General features: G+C 36.8%; 1 protein-coding gene across 3 annotated transcripts in view; it reads left to right on the top strand.

The window, feature by feature from the left end:
• adgra3 (adhesion G protein-coupled receptor A3) overlaps positions 1–26032 on the top strand; it is a 119092-nt gene that overhangs the window by 76424 nt on the left and 16636 nt on the right. For all 3 annotated transcript variants that reach the window (XM_059988955.1, XM_059988953.1, XM_059988954.1), the window contains 11 exons: positions 500–571; positions 1590–1750; positions 6709–6922; positions 7666–7830; positions 13388–13586; positions 15513–15662; positions 18272–18433; positions 18929–19141; positions 21605–21812; positions 22740–22948; positions 24081–24205. In XM_059988955.1, coding sequence (XP_059844938.1) covers positions 500–571; positions 1590–1750; positions 6709–6922; positions 7666–7830; positions 13388–13586; positions 15513–15662; positions 18272–18433; positions 18929–19141; positions 21605–21812; positions 22740–22948; positions 24081–24205 — 1878 coding nt within the window. The remainder of the gene's footprint in view (positions 1–499; positions 572–1589; positions 1751–6708; positions 6923–7665; positions 7831–13387; positions 13587–15512; positions 15663–18271; positions 18434–18928; positions 19142–21604; positions 21813–22739; positions 22949–24080; positions 24206–26032) is intronic.

The following is a 26032-nucleotide window of genomic DNA, read 5'->3' as shown; positions in this document are numbered from 1 at the left end:
GTTCAGGAACATTTGCTACCTCTCAACCATCAGTCTGTTGAACCAGAGGGGATGACTTCACTCACCCCAACACTGAACTGTTCCCTCGACCTATGAGCTCACTTTAAAGGATTCTTCATCTCATGTTCTTGATATTACTGCTCATTTATTTATTATTATAATATTTCTTTTGTATTTGCACAGTTGTCTTTTGTACACTAGCTGTTTGTCACTCCTGTTGGGTGTGGTCTTTCACTGATTCAATTTTGGTTCTTGGATTTACTGTGTATGTCCGCAAGAAATTGAACCTCAAGGTTGTATATGGTGACATATGCGTACTTTGATAATAAACACTTTGAATTTTGGTTTTGGAATTCAGTTGTTCTGCATATATTATTCGAGTTTATAAATGTATTGTTTTAATTTGTTGCTGTTTTATATGGTGTTGACCATTCCTCACAATTTTAGTCATTTAAAAATTAGTATAAATGGTATTAAAGTTACTGACTTCATTTTTCAGAAATATTTCAGGAAATCTGTTTTCTGCACTGTCAGACGGGATATTTAAGAATCTGCAGTTGCTGAAATACGTGTAAGTTGGCTGCATAAGATGATTTGTTTCTTGGCAGTTCTTTACAAAGTTGTGTCCTGTTAACAATCTACTTATTACTATATGAAAACGTTAAATTCTGATGTAACAAGAAACACATGGTTTCAACTTAGGTTGATTGCATTAAGCAAAATGTTTTTCTCCAGGATAATTCATTGAAGACCCATGTATGTATTTTGGATTGCAGATTTTAAAAAAAATTTCTCAGTTTTGAGTGTTTTTGACTAGTTATAACTAAAATTGTTTAATTCTGTACAATTGATATTCAAAGTTACTAATTAATTGCCTATTTGCTTCACAACCAACCTCAAATCAACTGTACATTTGTTTTTTAAGTGTTATATTTATCTCCTAATTGTAAACACAGAAAATAGATCAGTACTGTATAGGCCCTTCAGCCCACAATGTTGTGCTGATCCTTTAATGTACTCCAAGAATAATCTAACCCATCCTTCCCACGTAGCCCCTCATGTTTCTTTCATCCATGTGCCTATGTAAGAGTCTCGTAAATGCCTCTTAAACACCCCTGGCAGCGGTTCCTCAGACCTACCACTCTGTGTTTCTACTATAAATTTCATGATTTCTTTAAAATCACTGGTATGTAAAATATTCCTACATGATTTTTATATTTTTTGAACATCTTGTATTGTCACAACTTCCATGTTAGTATATAGTGATTTAAATATTTATCAGTTACTTTACGCATAACGCAGTGGAATTTTAGTGTCCTTATATCATTCTTACATAACTATATAAAAGCATTATTTTCAGACTATGAAATTGTGAACTTTTAATTTTACCATAAGGAAATTTGATAAAAGTTGACCTAAACTCCAATACTGTGGATCAATCCTTCATAGATTTTGTGTGTTAAAGGATAACATTGATCTTGGATAACTTTAAAATAAAGTTTATATCTAGGTGAATTGAGGATGAGGCACTTGTAAGCTAATATCTATTTGAAATCTTTGCATTTAATTTTCAATTTTATCATTGTCAGAGAATTTCAGACTGACTATCTTTTGTGTGATTGCAACTTGTTATGGATGATTCAATGGATAAAGACCAAAAATATAACTGTAAGAGAAACTAAATGTGCCTTCCCAAAGTCTCTGCAAAGGCAGCTTGTCATGAGTGTTAAGAAAGAACTTTTGACTTGTGGTAAGTGTCCCTATTTTCTCTTTACATTTACACTGTTAACAAATTAACAAATTTTACGACAGGTGCTGGTGATATTGACTTTAATTCTGTAATACTAATATATTTGCCTTGACTTTATAACAATGGAGAAGAAATTTTGCTGTACAGAACTAGAAGCAATTGCTCATTAAATTATTACAAGTAATATTTCTTTCTGTTGTTTGTGTGTCCATTGATTAAATGTTTATCTCTGAAACTTGGACACCTTTGAGATGATTATAGAATTTGTTATTAAGGAGATAATAACAGAATATTTAGAAAATCATCCATATTGACTCTGACACCAGATAATGAAAAGGTATTAGAGTTCTTTATGCTGTAATGATATGGATGGATAAAGTGGAACCTGTTGACATCATGTATTGGGATTTCCCTAAGCATTTAATAAAGGGCCACATAATGCTATTGTACAAGTTAAGAGCTCATGATATTGGAGGATGAATATTAGCAGAAATAAGGGACTGGCTAGCTAAATGCAATATAAACAGGATCAATTGTTCATTTTTAAGTTGGCAAGGTTTATTTATCATGGTTCCCTTTGGTTCAATTCTGATGCATCAATATTCACAATCAGTTTTGCTGTCTTAGAGGGAGGGCTGGTGTATTGAAGTTGCATGCCATCTTGTACAATTCTCCCATCCACTCCATAATGTACTGGTTAGGCACAGGAGTACATTCAGCCAGAGACTCATTCCACCGAGATGCAACACTGAGCGTCATAGGAAGTCATTCCTGCCTGTGGCCATCAAACTTTACAACTCCTCCCTCGGAGGGTCAGACACCCTGAGCCAATAGGCTGGTTCTGGACTTATTTCCACTTGGCATGATTAACTTATTATTATTTAATTATTTGCGGTTTTATATTGCTATATTTCTACACTATTCTTGGTTGGTGCGACTGTAATGCAACCCAGTTTCCCTCGGGATCGGTAAAGTATGTCTGTCTGTCTGTCTGAAGCCAAAATCAAAAACAAATAAAAACTGATGCTAGAAATCTGGCAAAAAAATACCTGGCAGGTTAGTGTTAGCATTTCAAGTCAGTCAACTTTTGCTGGAACGGAACCTCAAATATTAAGCAAGAAGCACAAAATGCTGGAGAAACTCAGCAGGCCAGACAGCATCTATGGAAAGAAGTACAGTTGGTGTTTCGGGCCGAGACCCTTCAGCAGGGTTTGAATGCTATCACCTCCTCCAAAGTGAAGCCATGTGTCTTGGCGCAAACACTTGACTGTAGTTTTTTTTCATAGGTGCTGCCTGGCCTGCTGAGTTCCTCCAGTGTTTTGTGTGTGTTACTTGGATTTCCAGTGTCTGCAGATTTTCTGTTGTTTGTGGTTCCCGAATATTAACTCTTGTTTCTCCCACCACAGTTGCCTCCTAATCTGATAAGTATTTGTAGCATTTTCTGTGTGTGCCTGATTTACTAATAGCACATAAGTAGTAGTCTTCAAAAGGATACAGACAAATTAAGCAAATAAAAAAAAATTGGCAGATGGTGCAAGGAAATTTGAAGTTATTCCCTTCGGTAGGAGTAATAAAGCAGAATATTATTTAAGTATGGATGAAGAAGAATGCACACGAGGCACATACATTTAGTATGCAGCAGCAGCAAGTGTTAAGAAAGGCAAATAAGATATGGATTTTCATTGTGAAGAGAATAGAGCAAAAAAAATCTTGCTAAGACTGCCACAGTGTTAAGTGAGGCTGCCCATCAGATGCTAACTACAGTACTTGATATAGTTGCATGATAAAAGTTGAGAGAAAGCCCACTAGGTTGACTTCTGTATAGAAGGCCTTGCATTCTGAGAGAATAATACAATATTCGGTATGTGCTCATTAGACTTTTGAAGCATGAAAAGTGGTCTTATTAAAGCCTATGGGATTCTGAAGGATCTTGACAGTGTAGCTACCAAGAGGATATCTCCAGAAGTAACGTTAATGGTTTTGGGATATAAAGGGATGCCTGTTTCATAAGGAGCTGAGGAGGGATTTCTTCTGTACGAGAATAGTGAATGTTTGAGATTCTGTGTTTCGATGAGCTGAGAAGGCTGAAACACAGATGGTATTTAATACTAAAATAATATTTGAGCTATCTGGTGGCTGAGACGACAAGTGACTCATACCAAGATTAGATCAGACATGATCTTGCTGAATGTTATCGCAAGCTTGAGGTCCCATAAAGCATATGTTCTTATTTTTTGAGCAGTATTAGGAAAATTAAATTTACTGGACATGTTCATAGTTAAATATTTTTGAGAAATATATTCTATTTTAAATGATAGGTGAATAAAGCAGCCTTTTTATATAGACGAACTATAATATTCTTTGTTCATTTAAATGTCAGTATTGCTAGTTGTCAGATTGCATTTTGTTTGGAAAGGAGGGATGTCCTGTCTGCCACAGGACTGCAAAAAATATGAATGTCAAGTGATTCACTTTTCTAGAATGAGTTAGCAAATAATCTGTTGTCGTGGGAGTATTTGTGAGGAAAGCTCCTCAGCACTGAGTTGTGGAATATGATATCTAACCACCCAACAATTTAAACAAGGCATCTTCAAAGGATTTTGACAGTGGTGTCAACAATGGGTGCTGATACATTAGATGCCAATGATTCATGATACTAGAAATATTTAAAACTACCCTGTTTTTCTAAAAAAAAGAAGTAATTCTACATTCTAATGGTCTAGCCTGGCATCTGGCCTTGCCTATTCCTAAACTGCCTATTTTGTGTCCTTACCTCTATGGTCTCTGCTCTCCAGCATACATTAACAGAATGTCCTAACTCTGAAAGATGAATACAGGATGCTTCATAACTCTTCTCGATTCACCAGGAGAAAGCCTAAGTTAACTCATTTTGTGTCCTAGATGCTCAAAAAGTTGAATAAAGTAACCATATAACAATTACAGCACGGAAACAGGCCATCTCGGCCCTTCTAGTCTGTGCTGAACACTTACTCTCACCTAATCCCACTGACCTGCACTCAGCCCATAACTCTCCAATCCTTTCCTGTCCATATACCTATCCAATTTTGCTTTAAATGACAATACCAAACCTGCCCCTACCTCTTCTACTGGAAGCTCGTTCCACACAGCTGCCACTCTCTGAGTAAAGAAATACCCCCTCATGTTACCCTTAAACTTTTGCCCCATAAGTCTCAACTCATGTCCTCTTGTTTGATTCTCCCCTACTCTCAATGGAAAAAGCCAATCCATGTCAACTCTATCTATCCCCCTCATAATTTTAAATACCTCTATCAAGTCCCCCCTCAACCTTCTATGCTCCAAAGAATAAAGACCTAACTTGTTCAGCCTTTCCCTGTAACTTAGGTGCTGAAACCCAGGTAACATTCTAGTAAATATTCTCTGTAACAATGGAAGTTGTACATTTAAAGGGAAAAGTAAGTAAAGTTTTGGGCTTAGCAGAGATTCATGAGTTCTGTCTTGGCTTTCTGAACTGGCGGGAAGGCAACAACCGTTTATTAATCTTTATGTTATATTTCTTATACTATATATACTGGCTGGTGGTGCAGTGACATCAGTGCCGGACTCCGGAGCGAAGGTTCCCGAGTTTGAATCCAGTCGGGCTGCTCCCAGTCATGCTTTCCATCTGTGCCGGGTTGAGTGTCGAGCTTGCAAAAAAAAGCACTGTGCTGTGAGAGGGACGTTGGGGGACCACTTACAGAATCTTTCATCCAAGACAGCCACTTGAAAAAATAAGTGGTCACCGAGGCTTTGGCAGAGTATTGCACACACAAACAAAATTTCTTAGTGGATGAAGACAAAATTTTGAGCACTTCTAGTAAGAAGTACATGTTATATAATCTCTGACAGATTATAAGTTATATTGAGCAAAATAATATTCTTGAAGGTAAATTTTAAAGCATTTCTCAGGAGAAGCACGGCTTCAGAGTAAATTCAGTGGAAATGTTAAGACACACTGTACTCTGCATCACATAGAAAGCAGCAGTTCATGTTTTTGTTCAAGAGAAGTCCTCTGTTTGGAGGGAAATACAGAAAGTAGCATAACAGCTGAGACTGTTTGACATTAATTTATCACTCACTTCTCACCTTTGCTCTCCCATTCCTGTGCACACAAAAGTTGAAAATTGAATTGGTGTCTGATTCCAATCAACACTTATAACTTTTGTTTAACAAAAATACAGAATAGAGCATGTAAAAGAGTGGCATATCCTGTAATTTAGGGTGGCAAACGGTACAGCTGCTGTCCCACAGCTCAATCCAGTCTGCGTGGAGTTCCCTGTGACCATGTGAGTTTCCTGCCACATGCCAGTGACACTGATAATCAGTCACTGTAAATTGAATTGTGGTGAGTGATCGGAGTGGTGATAGCTGAGTCATTAATCTTTCTGTATTTGTGTGAATAACACTAATTTGCCAGAATCAAGAATTCTTAGGGATATGTTTCTGCAGCTGTCAATGAAATGAGTTTGTTTCTTTTAAGCTAGAGGTAATATATAATCTTTTCAAATTAGTGATGTTGCAGCATGCAGGATGCAGTGTTTTAACTCGGTATTTTCAAATTTCAGTGCTTCTAACTTGAATGATAGATCGGGCAGGTATGTTGTTGGAGCATTTTCATATTTTAGAAATGTGTTTTTACAGTAAAAATCCAATAATCTGAGAGACTCAGGAGCTTGGTGCTGGTCTAACAGAATTTCCAGACTATTGGATTCTACACTGTTTATACCTCATCACACCTTTAATTCATTTTCTTTTGGGTGTTGCACGTTATTATAAAAAGTTGTCTAATGAACCCAGTGAGGTGAAAGGTGAGACAAGCAGTACTATGTGAGCTAGATGCCAAATTATTGGCATTTCTGATAGATTATTTGAGTTCTACTGTAATTTGATGCTGTATCCTGAGTGTGTAGTTGTGGAATCATTTTACCTTTGTGTTGCAGATGCCCCTCTTGAGTTGCCATCCTTTCAGCTGAGTCCTTCCCATCGTCAGGTGGTGTTTGAGGGAGACAGTCTTCCTTTCCAGTGTATTGCTTCTTACATTGACCAAGACATGCAAGTGCTCTGGTATCAGAATGGAAAAATAGTGGAAACTAACGAGTCCCAAGGAATTTATGTTGAAAAAAATATGGTTCATAATTGTTCCTTTATTGCAAGGTAATACAGCAACTTGCATATTTTATTTATTGGAATTAAAAGTAAGAATGTGTCCTGTTGCATAGTTTTCATAACGTCTTCCTGTAATCTAAATAAAACGGTTTTGTAAAGTACTCAGTTATTAAACATAGATATTTTGATTTTGTGCAGACCAGTTGGCATATTTGAAATGTCTTATCTTTCTAAAAATATTTCAGAGTAACTATCTCAAAAAAATGTACTAAACCTATGATAGAAATTTGGGAATTTTAAATTTAGTTAATTAGATTAATCAAGAATAAAAATTCACTTAAATCCAAGCCAATTGAGGACAATTTGGGCAATAAATAGAGGCTTTGCTGGTGATGCCACATTCTGCAAAGGAATTTTTAAAAACATTTTCTTAGAAAACATAGTCAAAACAAACTAACTTCATAATTGTGGGAGATACATTCTTAAGAGAAAACCTGCAAATACTATTTCATATCTCCATATATTTTTAATGAAGGTGGCAATTTTATGCTTGTACGGCAGAATTTAAGTGCATAACACCTGATTATCAGAAAGTATATATTTTGGTTTAGAATCTAAACATTTTGACCTGCCAAGTTTATGTTTTACAATTATATTTGCCAGTTTAAAGTATGTGAAAGTGTGTGATAGCTTTGAAAGCATAGAAACATTGCAAAGATGTGGCTTTTCATTGAATATTATATGCTTGCAATTAATATATATATATATGTGTATACTGTTTCTGAATGCAGTACACTAACTATTTCAAATACCCAAATGGATTCCTCTGGCAACTGGGAATGTCATGTCCAAACTAAACGTGGAAACAGCAGTAAACAAGTTGATGTAGTTGTCTTGGAAAGCTCGGCTAAGTATTGCCCTCCAGAGATGGTGATGAATAATAAAGGAGATTTCAGGTAAACTTCCATTAAGATCAGAATCAGGTTTATTATCACTGGCATGTGACGTGGAATTCATTAACTTAGCAGCAGCAGTTCAATGCAATACATAATCTAGCAGAAATAATAATAACGATAAATAAAATTAAAATAATGACAACAATAAATAAACAAGTGAATCAATTATGTATATTGAATAGATATTAAAAAAGTGAAAATGCAGAAGTACTGTATATTTTTAAAAAAAGTGAGTGAGTGTCCAAAGATTCAGTGTCCATTTAGGAATCAGATGGCAGAGGGGAAGAGGCTGTTCCTGAATCGTTGAGTGTGTGCCTTCAGGCTTCTGTACCTCCTACCTGTTGGTAACAGTGAGAAAAGGGCATCTCCTGGGTGCTGGAGGTCCTTAATAATAGATGCTGCCTTTTTGAGACACCGCTCCCCAAAGATGTCCTGGGTACTTTGTAGGCTAGTACTCAAGATGGAGCTGACTAGATTTACAACCACCTGCAACTTCTTTTGGTCCTGTGCAGTAGCTCCTCCATACCAGATAGTGATGCAGCCTGTCAGAATGCTCTTTATGGTACATCTATAGAACTTTTTGAGTGTATTTGTTGCCGTGCCAAATCTCTTCAAACTCCTAATAAAGTATATCCGCTGTTTTGCCTTTTTTATAAGTACATCAATATGTTGTAACCAGGTTAGATCCTCAGAGATCTTGACACCCAGGAATTTGAAGCTGCTCATTCTCATCACTTCTGATCCGTCTTGAGGATTGGCATATTTTCCTTCGTCTTACCCTTCCTGAAGTCCACAATCAGTTCTTTCATCTTACCGATGTTGAGTTCCAGCTTGTAGCTGAGGCAACTCCACTTGTTGGCATATCTCACTCCTTTACGCCCTCTCGTCACCATCTGAGATTTTACCAATAATGGTTGTATTGTCAGGAAATTTATAGATGGTGTTTGAGCTATGCCTAGCCACACAGTCATAGGTATATGGAGAGTAGAGCAGTGGGCTAAATACACACCCCTGAGATGCGCCAGTGTTGATCATCAGCGAGGAGGATTTGTTTTCATCAATCCACACAGATTGTGATCTTCCGGATAGGAAGTCGTGGATCCAGTTGCAGAGGAAGGTACAGAGGCCCAGGTTCTGCAACTTCTCAGACAGGATTGTGGGAATGACGGTATTAAATGCTGAGCTATAGTCGAAGAACTGCTTCCTGATGTAGGTGTTTGTGTTGTCCGGGAGGTCTAAGGCCATGTGGAGAGCCATTGAGATTGCATCTGCCATTGACCTATTGTGCCGATACGCAAATTGCAATGGGTCCATGTCCTTGCTGAGGCAGGAGTTCAGTCTAGTCATGACCAACCTCTCAAAGCATTTCATCACTGCCGATGTGAGTGCTACTGGGTGATAGTTATTAGGGCAGCCCACATTATTATTCTTAGCCACTGATATAATTGTTGCCTTTTTGAAGCAAGTGGGAACTTCCACCAATAGCAGTGAGAGGTTGAAAATGTCCTTGAGTACTCCTTTAGTTGGTTGGCACAGGTTTTCAGAGCCTTACCAGGTACTCCATTGGGACCTTCCACCTTGCGAGGGTTCACTCTCTTTAAAGACAGTCTAACATCGGCCTCTGAGAGAGATCACAGGATCATCAGGTGCAGCAAAGATCTTCGCAGCCGTAGTGGTGTTCTCCCTTTCAAAGCATGCATAGAAGGCATTGAGTTCATGTGGTAGTGAAGCATCACTGCCATTCATGCTATTGGGCTTTGCTTTGTAGGAAGTAATGTCTTGTAGACCCTGCCAGAGTTGCCTTGCATCCAGTGTTGCCTCCAACCTAGTTCAAAATTGTCTCTTTGCCTTTGAAATAGCCCTCCGCAAATCATACCTGGTTTTCTGGTACAGGCCTGGGTCACCAGACTTGAATGCCACAGATCTAGCCTTCAGCAGACGACATATCTCCTGGTTCATCCACGGCAGGTTTCATCTTTCTGATGATATCTTTCTATAAATAGAAATTTTATATATATAGATATAGATATACATAAAAGATGTTGAGAATTTGGAGCTAGCTGATATTTGGAAAATTTATTCTGTGCTATTTTGGTTAAGTCAAAGATTAGTTTTCTTCTGGGCACCCTAGTTGTCAATAATTAAGTTTCCATGGAATAAGATGAACTGATTGTAACAGCATAATCTTCTTTGGTGCAAACCATTTTTTTTCAGTGTGCAATTTTATCGCTACATGGAGGTAGGAATTCTGTATTACTTTTAAGAGCTCTTCCCCCTAAATTGATTGCTATGTACAAAGAAATGAACTGGGCTGCAATCTCTAATTTTGGTTTGATACACTATGCTTAAACAAAAATAATAATTAATTTTAACATCAATGAAATCCACTGAAATATGGGGTGCAATAAAATGTACTCTGTGATCTAAGGTAGTTGGATAAAGCTAACAATAGAAATAATGTTCATAAATAGTCAACTACTACTTACTACTACTTTTTAAAAAAAAACAAGTTATAATTTTGAACCTTCATGTGTCCAGAGCTAGAAGTTAAAGAGCAGTAGGTTTGGCTATGAATAGCACAAGGTTGAAGTTTGAGTATTTGCCTTAAATGCATGGAGAAGGTTCAAGTTGGAGTGGGGGAGATGGTGAAGCCTGAATCAGTGGAACATGAGAGATAATTTTCAATTGAGTTAATGGATTGATGGCCAGCACAGGTGAATAAGTATGGTAGTAAAGGGTAAAGAGAGTGGGAGTTTGGATGTACAGTTACAAGAAAAGTAATGTGAACCCTTTGCAATTAGCTGGTTTTCTGCATTAATTACCCATAAAATGTGGTCTGATCTTATCCAAGTTACAATAATAGGCAAACACAATCTGCCTAAACTAACAACACACAAGCAATGTACCACTTGTCAATATTGAGTACACTATTTAAACAATCACAGTCTACGTTCAAAAAATACGTGAGCCCGTACAAAAGCTATTTGGAGTCACGTGTTCCAATCAATGAGATGAGATTGGAGGTAGTGGTTGTAGATGTGCCTTGCTGTACATATTTAAAAAAAGACACACGAAGTCAGGTTACTGACAGAGCCTGCTCTTGTCCAGAAAGATCTGTGTATGTGTAGCGTGCTTTGATCAAAACAACTTTCAGAGGTCCTTAAAAGAATAATTGTAGAGATGCACGAAGCTGGAAAAAGCTACAAAAGCATTTCTAAAGACCTGAGTGTTCATCAGTCCACAGTAAGAGAAATTGTCAACAAATGGAGAAAACTCAGTATTGTTGCTACTCTCCCTAGGAGTTGGGTGTCTTGCAAAGATCACACTAAGAGCACAACGTGCAGTACTGAAGGAGGTGAAAAAGAACCCTACGGTAACAGCAAAAGACCTGTAGAAATCTCTAAAACTTGCTAAAGTCTCTGTTCTTGTGTCCACTGCAAGAACAACACTGAACAGGCATGGTTCATAGAAGGACACCATGGAGAAAACCATTGCTCTCCAAAAAAATGCATTGCTGCACGTCTCAAGTTTGCAGAAGTCCACTTGGATGTTCTACAGTGCCTCTTGAAACAGAAGTTGAACATTTGGACAGAAATACACATAGCCTGGTTTGGAGGAAAAAGGACACCAACACCAAAACCTCATCCCAACTGTGAAGCATGGTGGAAGGAGCATCAGGATTTGGGGTTCCTCTGATGTCTTGGGGCCCGGACAGCTTGTAATCGTTCAGGGAATAATGAATTCAAAATTGTATCAAGGCAATTTACAGGAGAATGTCAGGGTAGCGGTCTATCACCTGAAGCTTAATAGAAATTGGATGATGCAACAAGCTAATGATCTGAAACACGAGTAAATCAACAACAGAATGGTTTAAAAAGAGGAAAGTGCATGTTTTTGAACGGCTAAGTCAGAGTCCAGACCTTAACTCAATTGAAATGCTGTGGCATGACATGAAGAGGACTGCTCTTGCAGGTATCCCAGAAATATTGATAAACTGAAACAGTTTTGTATGGAGGAATGGTCTAAAATTACTCTTCAACGATGTGTAAGTATGATTAGCAGCTACAAGAGATGTTTGGTGGAGGTTATTGTTGCTATAGGAGGTTCTACCAATTATTAAATACCAGTGTTCATATACTTTTTCTAGCGTGGATTGTGATTAAACAATATGTTCAAAAAGGACATAAAAGTACAATTGTTTGTGTGTTATTAGTTTAGGCAGATTGTGTTAGTATATTGTGACTTGAATGATGAACAGACCACATTTTATGAGTAATAAATGTAGAAAACCAGATAATTGCAAAGGGTTCACAAACTTTTTCTTCCAACTGGATGAAGCGTTGGATGAGTCAATTTCATGGAAAGCCTTTATTGAGTAGGTTGTCAATGTTACAAACTGATATATCTTTGAAATCAGAAGCAATGTAATAGAAAACTTCTAAAAATAATCACTTGTGTTCTGACGGAGGGTCTTGGCCCAAAAATGTCGACTGTGCTTCTTCCTATGGATGCTGCCTGCCCACTGCGTTCCAGCAGCATTTTGTGTGTATTGCTTGAATTTCCATCATCTGCAGATTTCCTCGTACTTATGTATTTAAATATTCTTGGTACATAGTCCTACAAATCCTGTTCAGTATTTTGTTTCGGACTGGTTAGGATAACTCGCCAATGTAGATAGAACTTTGGGGAACATTGTGCTGCTTTTTAAAAAAGAAAAGGGCAAGAACTAGTAAAGGGAAAAGAACCAAATCCAAATTCCCAACCAGACTCTATAAGATTCTGCTGTTGTTACCATACTTCATGTATTTTGTAAGGTACTGTCTGCATTATTTGATTATAGTACTCTGCACATGACACCATTGCCAATCTGCAACTCTCTCTTCAGCTGGTACATTCCAGTAATCCATATTATCTCCTAGGCCATTCTTTGTACTATTTAAACTTGGAAATGTTAGAAATCTTACCCTTTTGCAAATAGTCTTTAGAATATTGTGCATTCTTTTGCCCCTCAGCTATTTTGTGCTGTTTCCTTCGATCTTTGGTATGCATCTTTTTGGATGACTTTTGTTTTAATAGCAGGTTCCCCTCCCCCCCAAAAAAAATAATCTAGCAAGTGATTTTGTGTAATAGCTTTTGGGCTGATTTCAGGGGCATGGATGAAAAATTCCTCTGTTGCATTAATTTTGGTTGGGGGCAGGGCTAATGTAATCTGTTTGCATTTGGTGAGCTCCACAATACTTGGAAATAATGACAGTTTTTTTCAATAGTTGGCAAAAACAGAACACTAGCATAAAAGTGCAAAATTAATTTTGTATTTTCCCAGCTACAGGTACCAGTATGCCTTTTTTCAGTTCTAAAATATGCCATGGGTTATTCCCACGACATAGAAGTACTTATCTATTTTTTCCCACCTGTAGAGCTTTCAGCAAGCCTGCAGCACTGTCGCAGACCTTCTATCTAATAGTTGAATGTGTTCATTTACTGGGTGTTAAGGTTATGCTATATTTCTGATTAAAACCCAATGGATAGATTGAATGAATGAATATTCTGTGTTCAGGTGGCCTCGTACACTGGCTGGCATCACTGCCTACCTGCTCTGTACCCGTTACTCTGCAAGCACTGGGATCTACCCTGGTGGCTCTCAGGATGAGAAAGCTTGGCGCAAATGTGACCGAGGAGGCTTTTGGTCTGATGACAACTACTCTCGATGTCAGTATGCAAATGATGTTACACGGGTTCTTTACATGTTTAACCAGGTACAAAATATCATTATAATTGTTGGAAGTTAAACTTGTATATTGACTTTAGTAGGTATAATAAAATGATACTTATATTAACAATAGTCATATTTTTGTTGGTGAAGACCCGTTTTATCTTTGCGGAGCTTATTTATTCTGTTATTTCAACTCCACAGGTGCTCTTCTTAGCTTCTGTACAAAGATTACCAGCTTGGTTATCACACTGGAGCTTGATCCCACAATCCAGACTAAAAAATCTGTATTACAACAATAGAATTTTTAATTTCTGTATCCCTTTAATGTGTCCATATATTCCAAACAGCTTCACAAAAGCCTCATTAACTGAATTTTTACAGTAAATGACAAAAGGAAGTTGAGAAAATTACCAAAAACTGTACTGGCCTGTTTTCATTTCTGAGTTTAATGAGCAAATTACAGAGTTTAGAACATTGGCAGCAAAAAGCACGAGAGTTATTGGATTAATATTGTTTGCGGATAACAAAAATCCCGAATTGGATGTCTTCTGGGAGACCTGTAAGCAATTAACCTAACTCTGAAGGTGTTGAAGATTTGAGAACAGGGGTGAAAATCAAAATATCTAGGGTTTATTTAACCTGGAGTAAGCATAGATTAGCAAGTATAGGTGACTAGTATTTGCAAGGACTGGCAGGAAGGGGATGCTGGCTCTTGAGAGTAAAATTTTTTTGTCCACAAGTTTACAGAGAGTAGAGTAAGTGAGGCTGGTTTATTGTATTAGCAAGTCTGAATAGAAATTTCAACACCAAATGAATAGGTATATGTAAACAGCTGAACCTGTTGCTGAGTGAACAAGATAAGGAAGCATATTTTAGGGTTAGATCTGATATTGAGGTTGCAAATGGGCTGATTTATTTTTTCGATAGGTAGAAGAGATAGGGATGAAATCAGTGGCTAGGGAATAAAGTTTGTGAAGGAGACGGGGCAAGTCTTTGATTTTTCTAACGTTTAATAGGTGGGCTTTGTATTTATTCTTCAGCTAAGTTGTCAGATGTTTCAGATGGAAAAGTTGGAAGAGGTGTTGGTAAGATTAACTTGGATATCACCATAACACTTGGAAATCAATACTGTTTTTGGATAATTTTTTATTGGGGAAAGGGTATTTAGATGTACATTCAAATTTGCATGCAAGAGTAACGGATGTTGTGATTGATGCCAAAAATATGGATGTTCTGCCTTTTGGATGATACATACTTCTACATCTGGTATTCAGAGAATATATGCTAGGATGTTGTCGGGACTGGAAGACCTGAGTCATAGGGAAAGGTTGAGATGGTTAGGACTTTTTTTGTTTTGGAACATAGGAGAATAATGGAAGATTTGATAGAGGTATACAAAATTGGGAGGTATAGATGGGGTAAATGCAAGCAGGCGTTTTGCACTGTCACTACTCGAGACGAGAACTAGAAGTCGTGGGTTAAAGGTGAAATTAGAATGGGAACCTGGGAGGTGGGGAAACAGCTTCACTGGGAAGGTGGTGCAAGTTTGGAGCTGCCAGCAGAAGTTTTGGATGTGGGTTTGATTGCAACATTTAAGAGAAGTTTGGATAAGGCAGAGTAGCAACTTGGCAAGGACTAGCTGGGCAGAAGGGCTTGTTTCTGTGTTGTAGTGCTGAATGGTTGTATATGTGCAGCCCTTGGGTTGCTTTTCAGAATAGCAAATTGCTTAAGCAATATCAATAAAAATACATTTAATGGATGTCTGCAAGATTGGCAGTTACAACATTTGAAGTATTTTTCAATGCCTGATTCACAGCATGTCTCACTTTCCTTCTACAAGATTGTAGAAGAAAAATAAGGAGTTTCATTGCAAGGTCTTTGCAAATACTTCATCCATGCTGGTCCAGGTGTTACAAAAAGATATCTGGGTTGGCATTTTACAGCTGAATTTACCTTTTATTTTAACTAGATGCCTTTGAACCTTACAAATGCTGTAGCAACAGCACAGCAACTCCTGGCTTATACAATGGAAGCAGCAAACTTCTCAGATAAGATGGATGTCATTTTTGTGGCTGAAATGATCGAAAAGTTTGGTAGGTTTGCAGAGAAATACAAGGAGGTGAGTTTTGCTTATGGCTTGATTGTAATACTTAACTATAAATATTTAAACAAATTAAAATTATGCACCTGAAACTAGAAATAGCAATGCTTGATTTTGTTTTCTGTGAGATTTGTAATCATCAAATTCTCAGACAAATGTATCTCCATTTTATTATCTGCATGCGTTGAGAATTTTATTTCAGAAAAATTATGTTTTAACTAGACAATAAAGGGTAGGATCTGCAAGAGGACAAATTACATATGGTGGAAATGATTAATTAGGCTTGTATGAGTGGCCTTACTTTACATGGTGCAGCTATCCCGCGGCTCCAGTGAGAAAGTTTGACCTGACATCTTATGTTCTTCCTATGAAATTTGCCTAGATGCTTGGTTTCCTTCTATGTCCCAGGGTTATTCAGTTTCTTGACTACTGTAAATTGCCTTTCACATGGGCAGCTTTTTGGAGAATTGGGAGAGAGGGAAAGATAAATGAAAAACTAGAAAGAAAACCAGCAGTGAAATAAATGGGTGAATAGAATTGCAATGAGATTAGACAATTAAACTAGAGTTCTTTTTCGATTCAGTGGGATTGTGATTGCTCTCACAGCTGCCATTTTCTCATGGGCCAAATCGTTTCCTTCAGTGTAAAGAGGAACTGTGCATTGAAAGTAGTATTTGTACTGCACAGTGGAAACATAGTTTAAATAACTTTATTTCTTTCACCCAGTATAAACTTGCAATTTTTGTTGATGATCATTGATTTGATGCAAGCTTTTTATGAATCATTCTTACTGTAGAATTCTCTTAAAATGTTATGCTTTGAGAAAGAAATGTATCTGGGTTTTTTGAATGTAGCCTTAATTATTACTGAGCAACTTCTCTAAATGCTCTGCTTTTTGTTCAGTTGCAATTTTTTTGTAAATTTCTAATATTTTAAACAAATAACTACTTCAACCTCAATCTATAGTATGTACAATTCCCAATTTTTATTTCTGCATCTGCAAAATGTTTAAAGGGTTACACAGATTATGCTTAATTTATGATTTACTGTTGTCAAGATTATTTAGTGTGATTGACTATTCATTCAGTTGGATGATGGAATGGATTCTGATTAATTGGGCCAGCCACTTATTTATGACAACAAACAAATCGAGAAAATAGCAAGGATTCCCTTCATTTATTTGCGACAGATGCTATGCTGCTTAATTGGGACAGGAGACAGTTACCAAACAGTTTCTAACTAACACCAATCATGTGCATGCTGTGTTGCTGCTAGGCACTACACTGTGCTTAGAGTGAACAGTTTTTAAATGTCATTACTTGCATGTGTTTGTGTTCAAAAAGCAGTACTCTTTCTCACTGATAGTTAACAAGAAATAAGCAGTAAGACAGGTCAGAAGTATTGCTCTCTGCGGTTTCAAGCATTCAGGCCTGGCAAAGCCAGAGATGGCCAGAAGTGAAAATTTAAATTATTTCTCAACTTTAACAAGTTGGGAATTATGATGAATTTGAAAGTGTGGGTAATCATCTTGAATATTACAATGAAGATGAAGAGTTTTAATGTCGAAAGTATTGTTTCAAGGCAGTCTGTTATCTGCATGGGGTGGCTGCACTGATTTTGTTCATTTACAATTAATCAAAAGAACACGGATTAATTCCTCCAATAACTATTAGGAACTAATACAGTTTTATAGTACTATAGTAGTTCTGCTGGTGTTCTAATTTGTTCTGTATTTCATCTGAACACAGTTTGTTCTCGCAATAGTTTGTGGTTTTTATACCTTTTTAAACTATTTTCCATGAAACTTCAGGTAATTGAGACAGCTGCTTAATTGGGCCAAAATGTACTGGTCCTAATGTGTCCCAATTAACTGGAATCCACAGTATTTCTATTCCTTAATGCTACAGATCAGTTATGTGAACTGATACAAGACAATTGCAAACTCCCCACTGTGAAAGCACAATTGAATAGTTAGTAAGGAAGGAAATGATGTTTGCATATGTATGTTAATAACATGTAATACTTAAATTAATATCAAATAAACACCTTTGATAATCCAGCAAACTGGCAATGGTTTTGGAGCTTTGAGATTAATATTGCTTAAAGCTTTTTAAATAAATGATTTATCTTTAGTTGTATACACGAGCTACTGTGGATGCTGGAAACCTAGGGCAATGAGAGGAGCTCAGCAGGTCAGGCAGCAACAATGGATAGGAATAAACAGTCAGCATTCCAGGCCAAGATGAAGGGTATCTCCCCAAAACGTTTGACCTGCTGAGCCCTTCCAGTACAATGTCTTCGGTTTGTTATTTTTTTGACAAACAAAACCAATGGTACATTAGAAGAAAAACATATAAAGGCATTTTAAAGATTATAATTCATTTCCTGGCATTGGAACTATTATAAAAGCGCAGGATATGTATTGACATCCAATTTGTCAAAGAAAATGCAGCCATACAGTGGGTATTTTATTTTCAGTTATTTTAAACAAATGTTTGTGTTTTGTCTGAAAGTTGTCAGTTTTGACCTAAATATGGTTTTAGTACTTTGTACTGTACAAATTTTTGGTGAGGTTATTTTTTTCTATATAAGGGTTACATTTGAAAAAGGGTTCTTATTTCTTTTAGCTTGGAGATGTCATGGTGGATATTGCCAGTAACATCATGTTAGCAGATGAACACGTCCTCTGGATGGCCCAATGGGAGGCAAAAGCCTGCACTCGAATTGTTCAGTGCTTACAACGGATAGCTACTTACAGGCTTGCCAGTGGAGCTCAAGTTTATTCTACAGTAAGAATGGGGTCTTCGTTTGGTTTGTGTTGGGTTGGGTTGGGGCGGGGCCTGGCCTTCGCTGAAGCTGGTTTAATGGTGTTGGATCCTGTTTACCCTGCCTGGGTTCAAAAAAAAATAAAAAAAAAGAATGGGGTCTTCAGAATATTCTGTAGATATTGCGTATGGTGCAGATAGGAATCAAATTGGCTAAGCTGATCCTTCCCTTTTGTCTGAGTTGCAACCAACTTTTGCTAAGTCATGCAACACAGACAAAACGCTGGTGGAATGCAGCAGGCCAGGTAGCATCTATAAGAAGAAGTACAGTTGACATTTCCGGCATCTGCAAATTTTCTCGTGTTTGCTAAATCATGTAATTTTATTATTAAAGAATAAAGCATACCCTCTCTGCATTTTTTTCTATCATTACTTTTCCACAGCAGGTGAAAATGTTAATTATTCTATTAATGTTTTACATAATGTGTTTTCTAATTTTCTCCCCCCCACTTTGTCCAGTATTCTCCAAACATTGCAATGGAAGCTTCTGTGGTGAAAGCCAATGGCTTTGCTGGAATGACTTGCACTGTGTTCCAGAAGGTTGCTATGGCAGATCGAACAGGGCTTACTGACTTTGGGCGCAGAGATCCTGATGGCAACCTAGATAAACAGTTCAGTTTTAAGTGCAGTCCTGGCAATATTAGCAACACACTTTCTAGTTTTGTAATCAAGGTAAGCAGTCAATCAGGGCTATAGGATGTGTGTACGCTGTCATTCTGTATTGCGTTTAATATTAAATTTGCTCTATTAACGATATTGTCACTTGTATAAAAATCGATTTTGTAAAGAAAGGTAATTATGCACTTAAGAGTTATTTTTGGAAACAGTGCCCCTGGAGATGGGCAAAATAATCAGCTGACTTAATTGAATTGCCAGTAATTACTGGCAAAATATATCTGTGTTATCTTATTAACACCACTAATGTTTTAACCTTTCTGCTTATTATTTTTATTAAAATACTACAGTTGGCTCAAGGAGCATTGGAGAGATCTGAGTGGGTGGGTTGGACAGCTGGGTATTGAAGCTTTTTAGAAGATCACCTGTGGAACACTGAATAATTGAGTAAAATGCTTCACTATAATTCACACTTAAATTGGGGCTAATTGTAACTATTATTAATTTCACTGAGATGGAATAGATGCTTGTTATGGTAAATTACAATTAATGGTTTGGGCTGTTCTTCAGAGAAAATTGCCAAAAATAAAACTGGCAGCCCACAGCCTAGAGTTGCTTAGTTTTGATCATAACAAAAAAATGCCTTGGTTAGTACAAACATTGCTTCTTGTTTTTTGTAAATGTTTATTTAAAAGTAAACACATGCAATTTGAAAGAATGGATCAATTATCAAAGTCACTTAAGCAACTATTAAAGCATTTATATAGACAGGAAATGCCATCTTTTCCCTGCAGAAAATCCTTGAACTGAAAGTAAGTCATTGGTAACATGTTCCTAGTAACTATGGTTAGGGTGATAGCAAGCATGGCAGCTTGTTGAGCTATGATTTGTAACAAAGGTTATGTTCCACTAGTTTAGGGGACTGTGTAGTGTAATAGTGAATATTCAATCCTCTATCTCTAGAGGATTGGTGATTTATCTTTTAAATTACTTGGAGTACAAAGTAGAGGGCCATACTTGTAAATGTACTGCAATATTTGCAGTTAAGTGGAAATTCAATATTTGCATACAAAAGATGATAAACCCTGCCCCAATGATGTGGTAGATTTTTAATAACCAATGTTATGGAAGCATACGGAGCCAGTGTAGGTGCATAAGGTGACATTATCTCGATGTGATGAGTTTTAATGCATTGGCACTTCTGAAGTAACCATCCAAAACCTTTCTGCAATTGTTATTAAGCAGTAATGAAATGTAATAACTGCAGATGAAAATTGTTCTTTTTCTATATTGTTGTGGTGCCTTGTGAGCACCCAGCTCTAATTGTGAATATAAAATTGGGAAAAAATGCAGTTTGCGAAAGAATATCTGAGGCATGCAATGCTTTGGTCTGTCTACAGACAGTTCATCCTCTCTATTGCAGAGAACTTGAATGCCTGATGAACCTGGGAGTGGAGCAGTTAGAAATCATTCAAGGGTTCACTACAATTAGAAATGAAATGTCTTGACAGTTTAGGTTGGAATATATTTATTGCTAACCATGGTGTAAGAGACTGAATTGAAGTACATCTTTAAAGTGTTTGAAAACTGGGGTAACAGTAGCTCCACTGGAAATTTGCAGTAATAATGTGAAACTTAGCAACATGATGTGAGTTACAATGATCAAAGCAGTCTTTAATAAGGTGACATCAATCTATGTAAGAGACTATACTTGTATGAAATTAGTATTTCTCAAAATCAATATACATCAAAGCTTTGAGAAATGGGCTAGAAGTTTGAAAAGCTTAAAACCTCAAACTGTGGCAGTTGCAATGTGCAGTTCATCAGTCTGTTGAAAAATGCTGCAGTTAGTACTAACTAATGATAATTGTCGGGAGATCTTGAGTGCCTATTTCAGTTATGTCAATGGTTAAAAGCTGCTCTTCAGCTTCAAACAACTGTACTGGCTAACCAGAAATTTAATATGTTGTGAATTAGCTAAATTCTGTGTCTGGTTTTTCTCTGTCTCTTTAGATACTATAGAGGATTGGCCCAAATTTTCTAGGTTATTCCTGAACAGTTTAAGTTTATACTACGTGAATTCTGTATTCGTGGCAGTCAAAGTTTATATCTTGGCCTGAAAAAATTGTGTATTGTTCGCTATATATTTGCAAAACAAAAAATATGCCACAGAGCCAGTTGAACAGAAGTACTTACTTTTGTGTGGCAGATTGATTTTGGATAACTGATTGTACTGAGTGGCTGAATATTTCCTTAAAATATGTGATTCCACTTCATTGTACTTAGTAGGGCTTAATTGGCTATAAACAATTTTTGATCATGTAAAGGATGTGAATTATGCAATGTAAATCCAAGTGTTTTTTGTTTTCATTAAGCAATATTGGCAGAATCAATACCCGTCACTCAGGCAGAATGTAAAGTAAAAAAGGTTTATAAAAATCATTGTATTTGTTGCTACTCCATTTGACAAATGACTGATGATACAAACATTCTAAAACTGTTTATTTGAATACTCCATAGAATACTATTGCAGAGGCATCTATTCAATTACCACCATCCTTGTTTTCCCAAAATCCTGTACTAAGCCAAACGGAAGATGCAGTCTACAAATTGCAGCTTATTGCTTTTCGGAATGGTAAACTTTTTCCAAGCACGGGGAATTCTACAAATTTGGCAGATGATGGAAAGAGACGGACTGTGGCCTCTCCAGTCATCTATACTAAGATAGGTAGGGAGGTACCCAGGTTTTATTTCTCATTTCTCTTCTCAGTAAATACTTTAGAGCAGTAATTAAGAGAATGAGTAAGTGATGGATGGGGAGATATGTTTATTACATTGCACTATTGGTGCTTGAATTAAAAAAAAATTATTCTTGGAGTGATTTTGTAATTATGATTTTAAAATGAAAAGTTTACAATCACAAAATGGTAATTGGTAAACGGGACCCAATGCTTTTCCAAACATAATTGATTTTCATCTGATTGATTCTGGTTGTCTTGCTTAAGCAATTTTAATTTATACACTTGATAGGAGAAAACAGGACAACTGTTTTCAGCAGATATGTGTATTAAGTAATTCATAATTCTTTTTAGAAACTGGTTTATAAGACATAAGAGCAAAATTAGGCCATTCAGCCCATTGAGTCTGCTCCAGTTTTGATAAGTTCTTATGATATTCCACATAACTAATTGCAGATAAGAGGCTTGATACTAATATTTATTGTTAAAAGCTTATTTTAAACTATTGAGTGAGGAGAAAAAAAAATCATTAGTTTTGAACTTCACCTTCAATAAGTAGTCTTTTATGTGTAATTCCTCCTCTTCAACTCTTCAGTAAATCCTTCCCATTCAAAACAGTCACACACACAAAATGTCTGTTAAATCAGCTTTGAATTTTGTTGATTTTTATTAACTGGATGGAACTCAGTTGTAGAATTTTGATTATAGTGATCTTGAATCCAAAAGGAAAAGATCATTCTAGTACAATGTTTATATCCCAGATTACACAATCCTGTTGATGACATTTCCAGCACTGAGGAAGAGTGACATTAGTAAACTCAAAAGTGATAAAAGTTAGTGAAGCATTTTGTTATCCATATTTATCCTTCAGTTAGTTATACATGGATCTGTAATATTTCTTTGCTTTCTTTTAAAAGATGACAACAATCTGTATTCTCTCAGTCAACCTATCACTATTACATTGCGTCGTATTGCACATGGAGTGGATGCAGTGGCTGCGTACTGGGACTTCAACCTTCTGAATGGTTATGGAGGATGGATTTCAGATGGCTGCCAGATTGTCACATCAGATGAGAATGTCACCACCATGCAGTGTTACACTTTGAACAACTATGCAGTGCTGATGGTAAAAACTTGATATTCTACGTAACTCATTGTCGATAGAGGCCTGATGGCAATGACTTCAAAACTGTAGAACTCTGAGTGGCCTACCTTCCCTCCTAACACAAGCAGCAAGTTCAGTGTTATTTTTTTAATCACTAGGCAGCACCTGCTTTTACCAGAAATTGGCACTTACAGAATTCATAAGTCACTAGTCAAACCCTTGAGATATGGAATAGCATTTGTTCTCATAGAATGTATGTGCAAACTGAAATAAACAAACTTTTTTTCCAACTCATTTCTTGACACATGCACTGGGCTTCACATAAAGAAAGTACAGCACATTCTCTAGGAACACACACTTCCCCCACCCCTACTGTAATGTTGGGGTTGCCTTCCCTTGTCTGCTGTGCTACTTTGGGTAAACTTAAAGGTGACCTGATTAATCTTAGATTTTGCCTGGTCTTCTAGTTCCACTTTTAAAACAAAACTTTTGCATGAAAGATGTGATTATGCAGCTCTCACGCTGCCATTATATTTGCCAGCCTGCATTTGCTACACTGTCATCAAGCCGGAAAGCAGAGAAACAAATTCTAACCATCTATGCTTATGAATTATAAATATTAATATCAATTTTTTTTCCAAATGAAAATAGAAAATGGACTGAATTTTATCAATAAACTGAAACTATTACCTTTTGACCATTCTTCCCCTGAAAATTATATTTATTCTTGATAACATTAGAAAAATTTTCGGGAGTGTGAGAATGTGAACAGATGGAAACTTGGAGGAATAGTGGCATTGTTGGTGTAGGAACATCGCAACGTTAATTATGGAATATTAAAGGCTATTCAAATCACCAAGTCTGTATACCTGGCTCCATTTAAGCTTCTGGGTCTAATCAAATTTAATTTACTTTTATTCAAGAAATTATGTAATTTTCATTGTTTGAAATCAATTCCATGTTACTCTTTCTAGCTGCAGACCTGCTGTCAATGGGCTCGTAATTATCTTGCAGCTGCCTAAGGGGCTCTGCTGCTTATTTTAGAGAGTGTAACTGCTTTATTTGTGGCAACATTTTTGCTGTTAGTTGTCTCCTCTTATCTAATGAATATGTGTATTTCTATTTTTAATCCTGAATGTTGTTGTCCCATCAGGATCTGACTGGTGCTGATTTTCTACTGCAGACTGTTGAGTTTTTGCATCCAGTAATATATGTTGCGGGAACAGTATTACTCACTTGCTTGGTTATAATCATTATAAGTTACATATATTACCACAGGTAATGCCTTCTCTAACATTTAATGATATACAGTGATTGTGGCAAATGATCAAAGTAAATGCAAATGATAACACATGAACAAAAGTCATTCAATCTTAATTCAAAATTGCTTGCAGCATATTTTGAAAAAGGCAGTCTTTCAAATATGTGTTTAGAAATGTAGGAATTTCTAGTTTTCACTCAATAATATGTTGAAGTAATTCAGATTTAGCATGGAAATGAAAGTAGAAAAAGACAAATCAATATAACCTAGTGAGGGTCTCATCTCAGAAAAGCTCTGTGGGCCTATCAGTTTTCCTCACCAGAAAGTATTTTGACTCCTGATTGTATCTGGAAATAAAGTGTATGAGAAGTCGGTGCTAAACATATTTCAGAAGACCCTGGTAATTGAAAGATGAGTCAGCCCTGTGTAAACAAAACATTTGTATAATTGTGCATTTGGCATATTATTAATCAGTATATGTTTAGTTTGGGCACAAGTACAAATTAAAATGTCATGCCAGATTTTTGCTTCATATATCAGTTGCTGTACATTAACCATTATTGTGGTTGGGCATAGCTATTTGGTGATTAAACCCTAATGTTGAAAGAACTGCAGATTTCACTGCTCTTTCCATATGCTGAATACAGTTTTCTGCTGAGAGTTGGAAAAACAGAATCCAGCAAATAATTGTGTGATTATATAAAGTATGCTGCATACCTCAATGCTTGGTGGGCTGCTGGAAGATTGTTCAGATAGGTGCAAGGGGAAGGTTCTGGTACTGGAGGATAATAAAGAGAATTGCAGAGGGTTAATGGTATTGGTTGCATCTGAATCTTCTATTTCCCACCGGCTGATTATGAAAATATAGAAGTCATTAAATACTGGCTCATATATCCTATCAAATCTATCCGCCAAAAAAAATCTATTCATAGAGTCAGGCATCCTCTTCTTTGGAGTATATTTCCATAATGTGTATGAAAGCAAAGGAAAAAATCTTCAAACATTTTGATTTCTAGAATGGTAACTATTTTCCATTTGATTTTTCTTCCCGTTAGTCACTGCCTGAGTATAGAACCATAGACACAGAACATTACAGCACAGAAACAGGCCTTTTGGCCCTTTTTGGCTGTGCCGAACCATTTTTCTGCCTAGTCCCACTGACCTACACCTGGCCCATATCCCTCCATACCCCTCTCGCCATGTACCTGTCCAAGTTTTTCTTAAATGTTAAAAGAGAGCCCGCATTTACCACTTCATCTGGCAGCTCATTCCACACTCCCACCACTCTCCGTGTGAAGAAGCCCCCCCCCAATGTTCCCTTTAAACTTTTCCCCCTTCACTCTTAACCCATGTCCTCTGGTTTTTTTTTCTCCCCTAGCCTCAGTGGAAAAAGTCTGCTTGCATTCACTCTATCTATACCCATCATAATTTTATATACTTCTATCAAATCTCTCCTCATTCTAATACGCTCCTGGGAATAAAGTCCTAACCTATTCAACCCTTTTCTGTAACTCAATTTCTCAAGTCCCGGCAACATCCTTGTAACCCTTCTCTGCACTCTTTCAACCTTACTAATAACCTTCCTGTAATTCGGTGACCAAAACTGTACACAATACTCCAAATTCAGCCTCACCAATGCCTTATACAACCTCACCATAACTTTCCAACTCTTATACTCAATACTTTGATTTATAAAGGCCAATGTACCAAAAGCTCTCTTTACGACCCTACCTACCTGTGATGCCACTTTTAGGGAATTTTATATCTGTATTCCCAGATCCCTCTGTTCTACGGCACTCCTCAGTGCCCTACCATTTACCTTGTATGTTCTACCTTGGTTTGTC

The sequence above is a fragment of the Hypanus sabinus genome, chromosome 14 (genome assembly GCF_030144855.1).
Source record: "Hypanus sabinus isolate sHypSab1 chromosome 14, sHypSab1.hap1, whole genome shotgun sequence".
Classification (NCBI taxonomy): Eukaryota; Metazoa; Chordata; class Chondrichthyes; order Myliobatiformes; family Dasyatidae; genus Hypanus; species Hypanus sabinus.
Note: the sequence above shows the minus strand (reverse complement) of the source record. Positions and strands in the feature narration are given on the sequence as shown.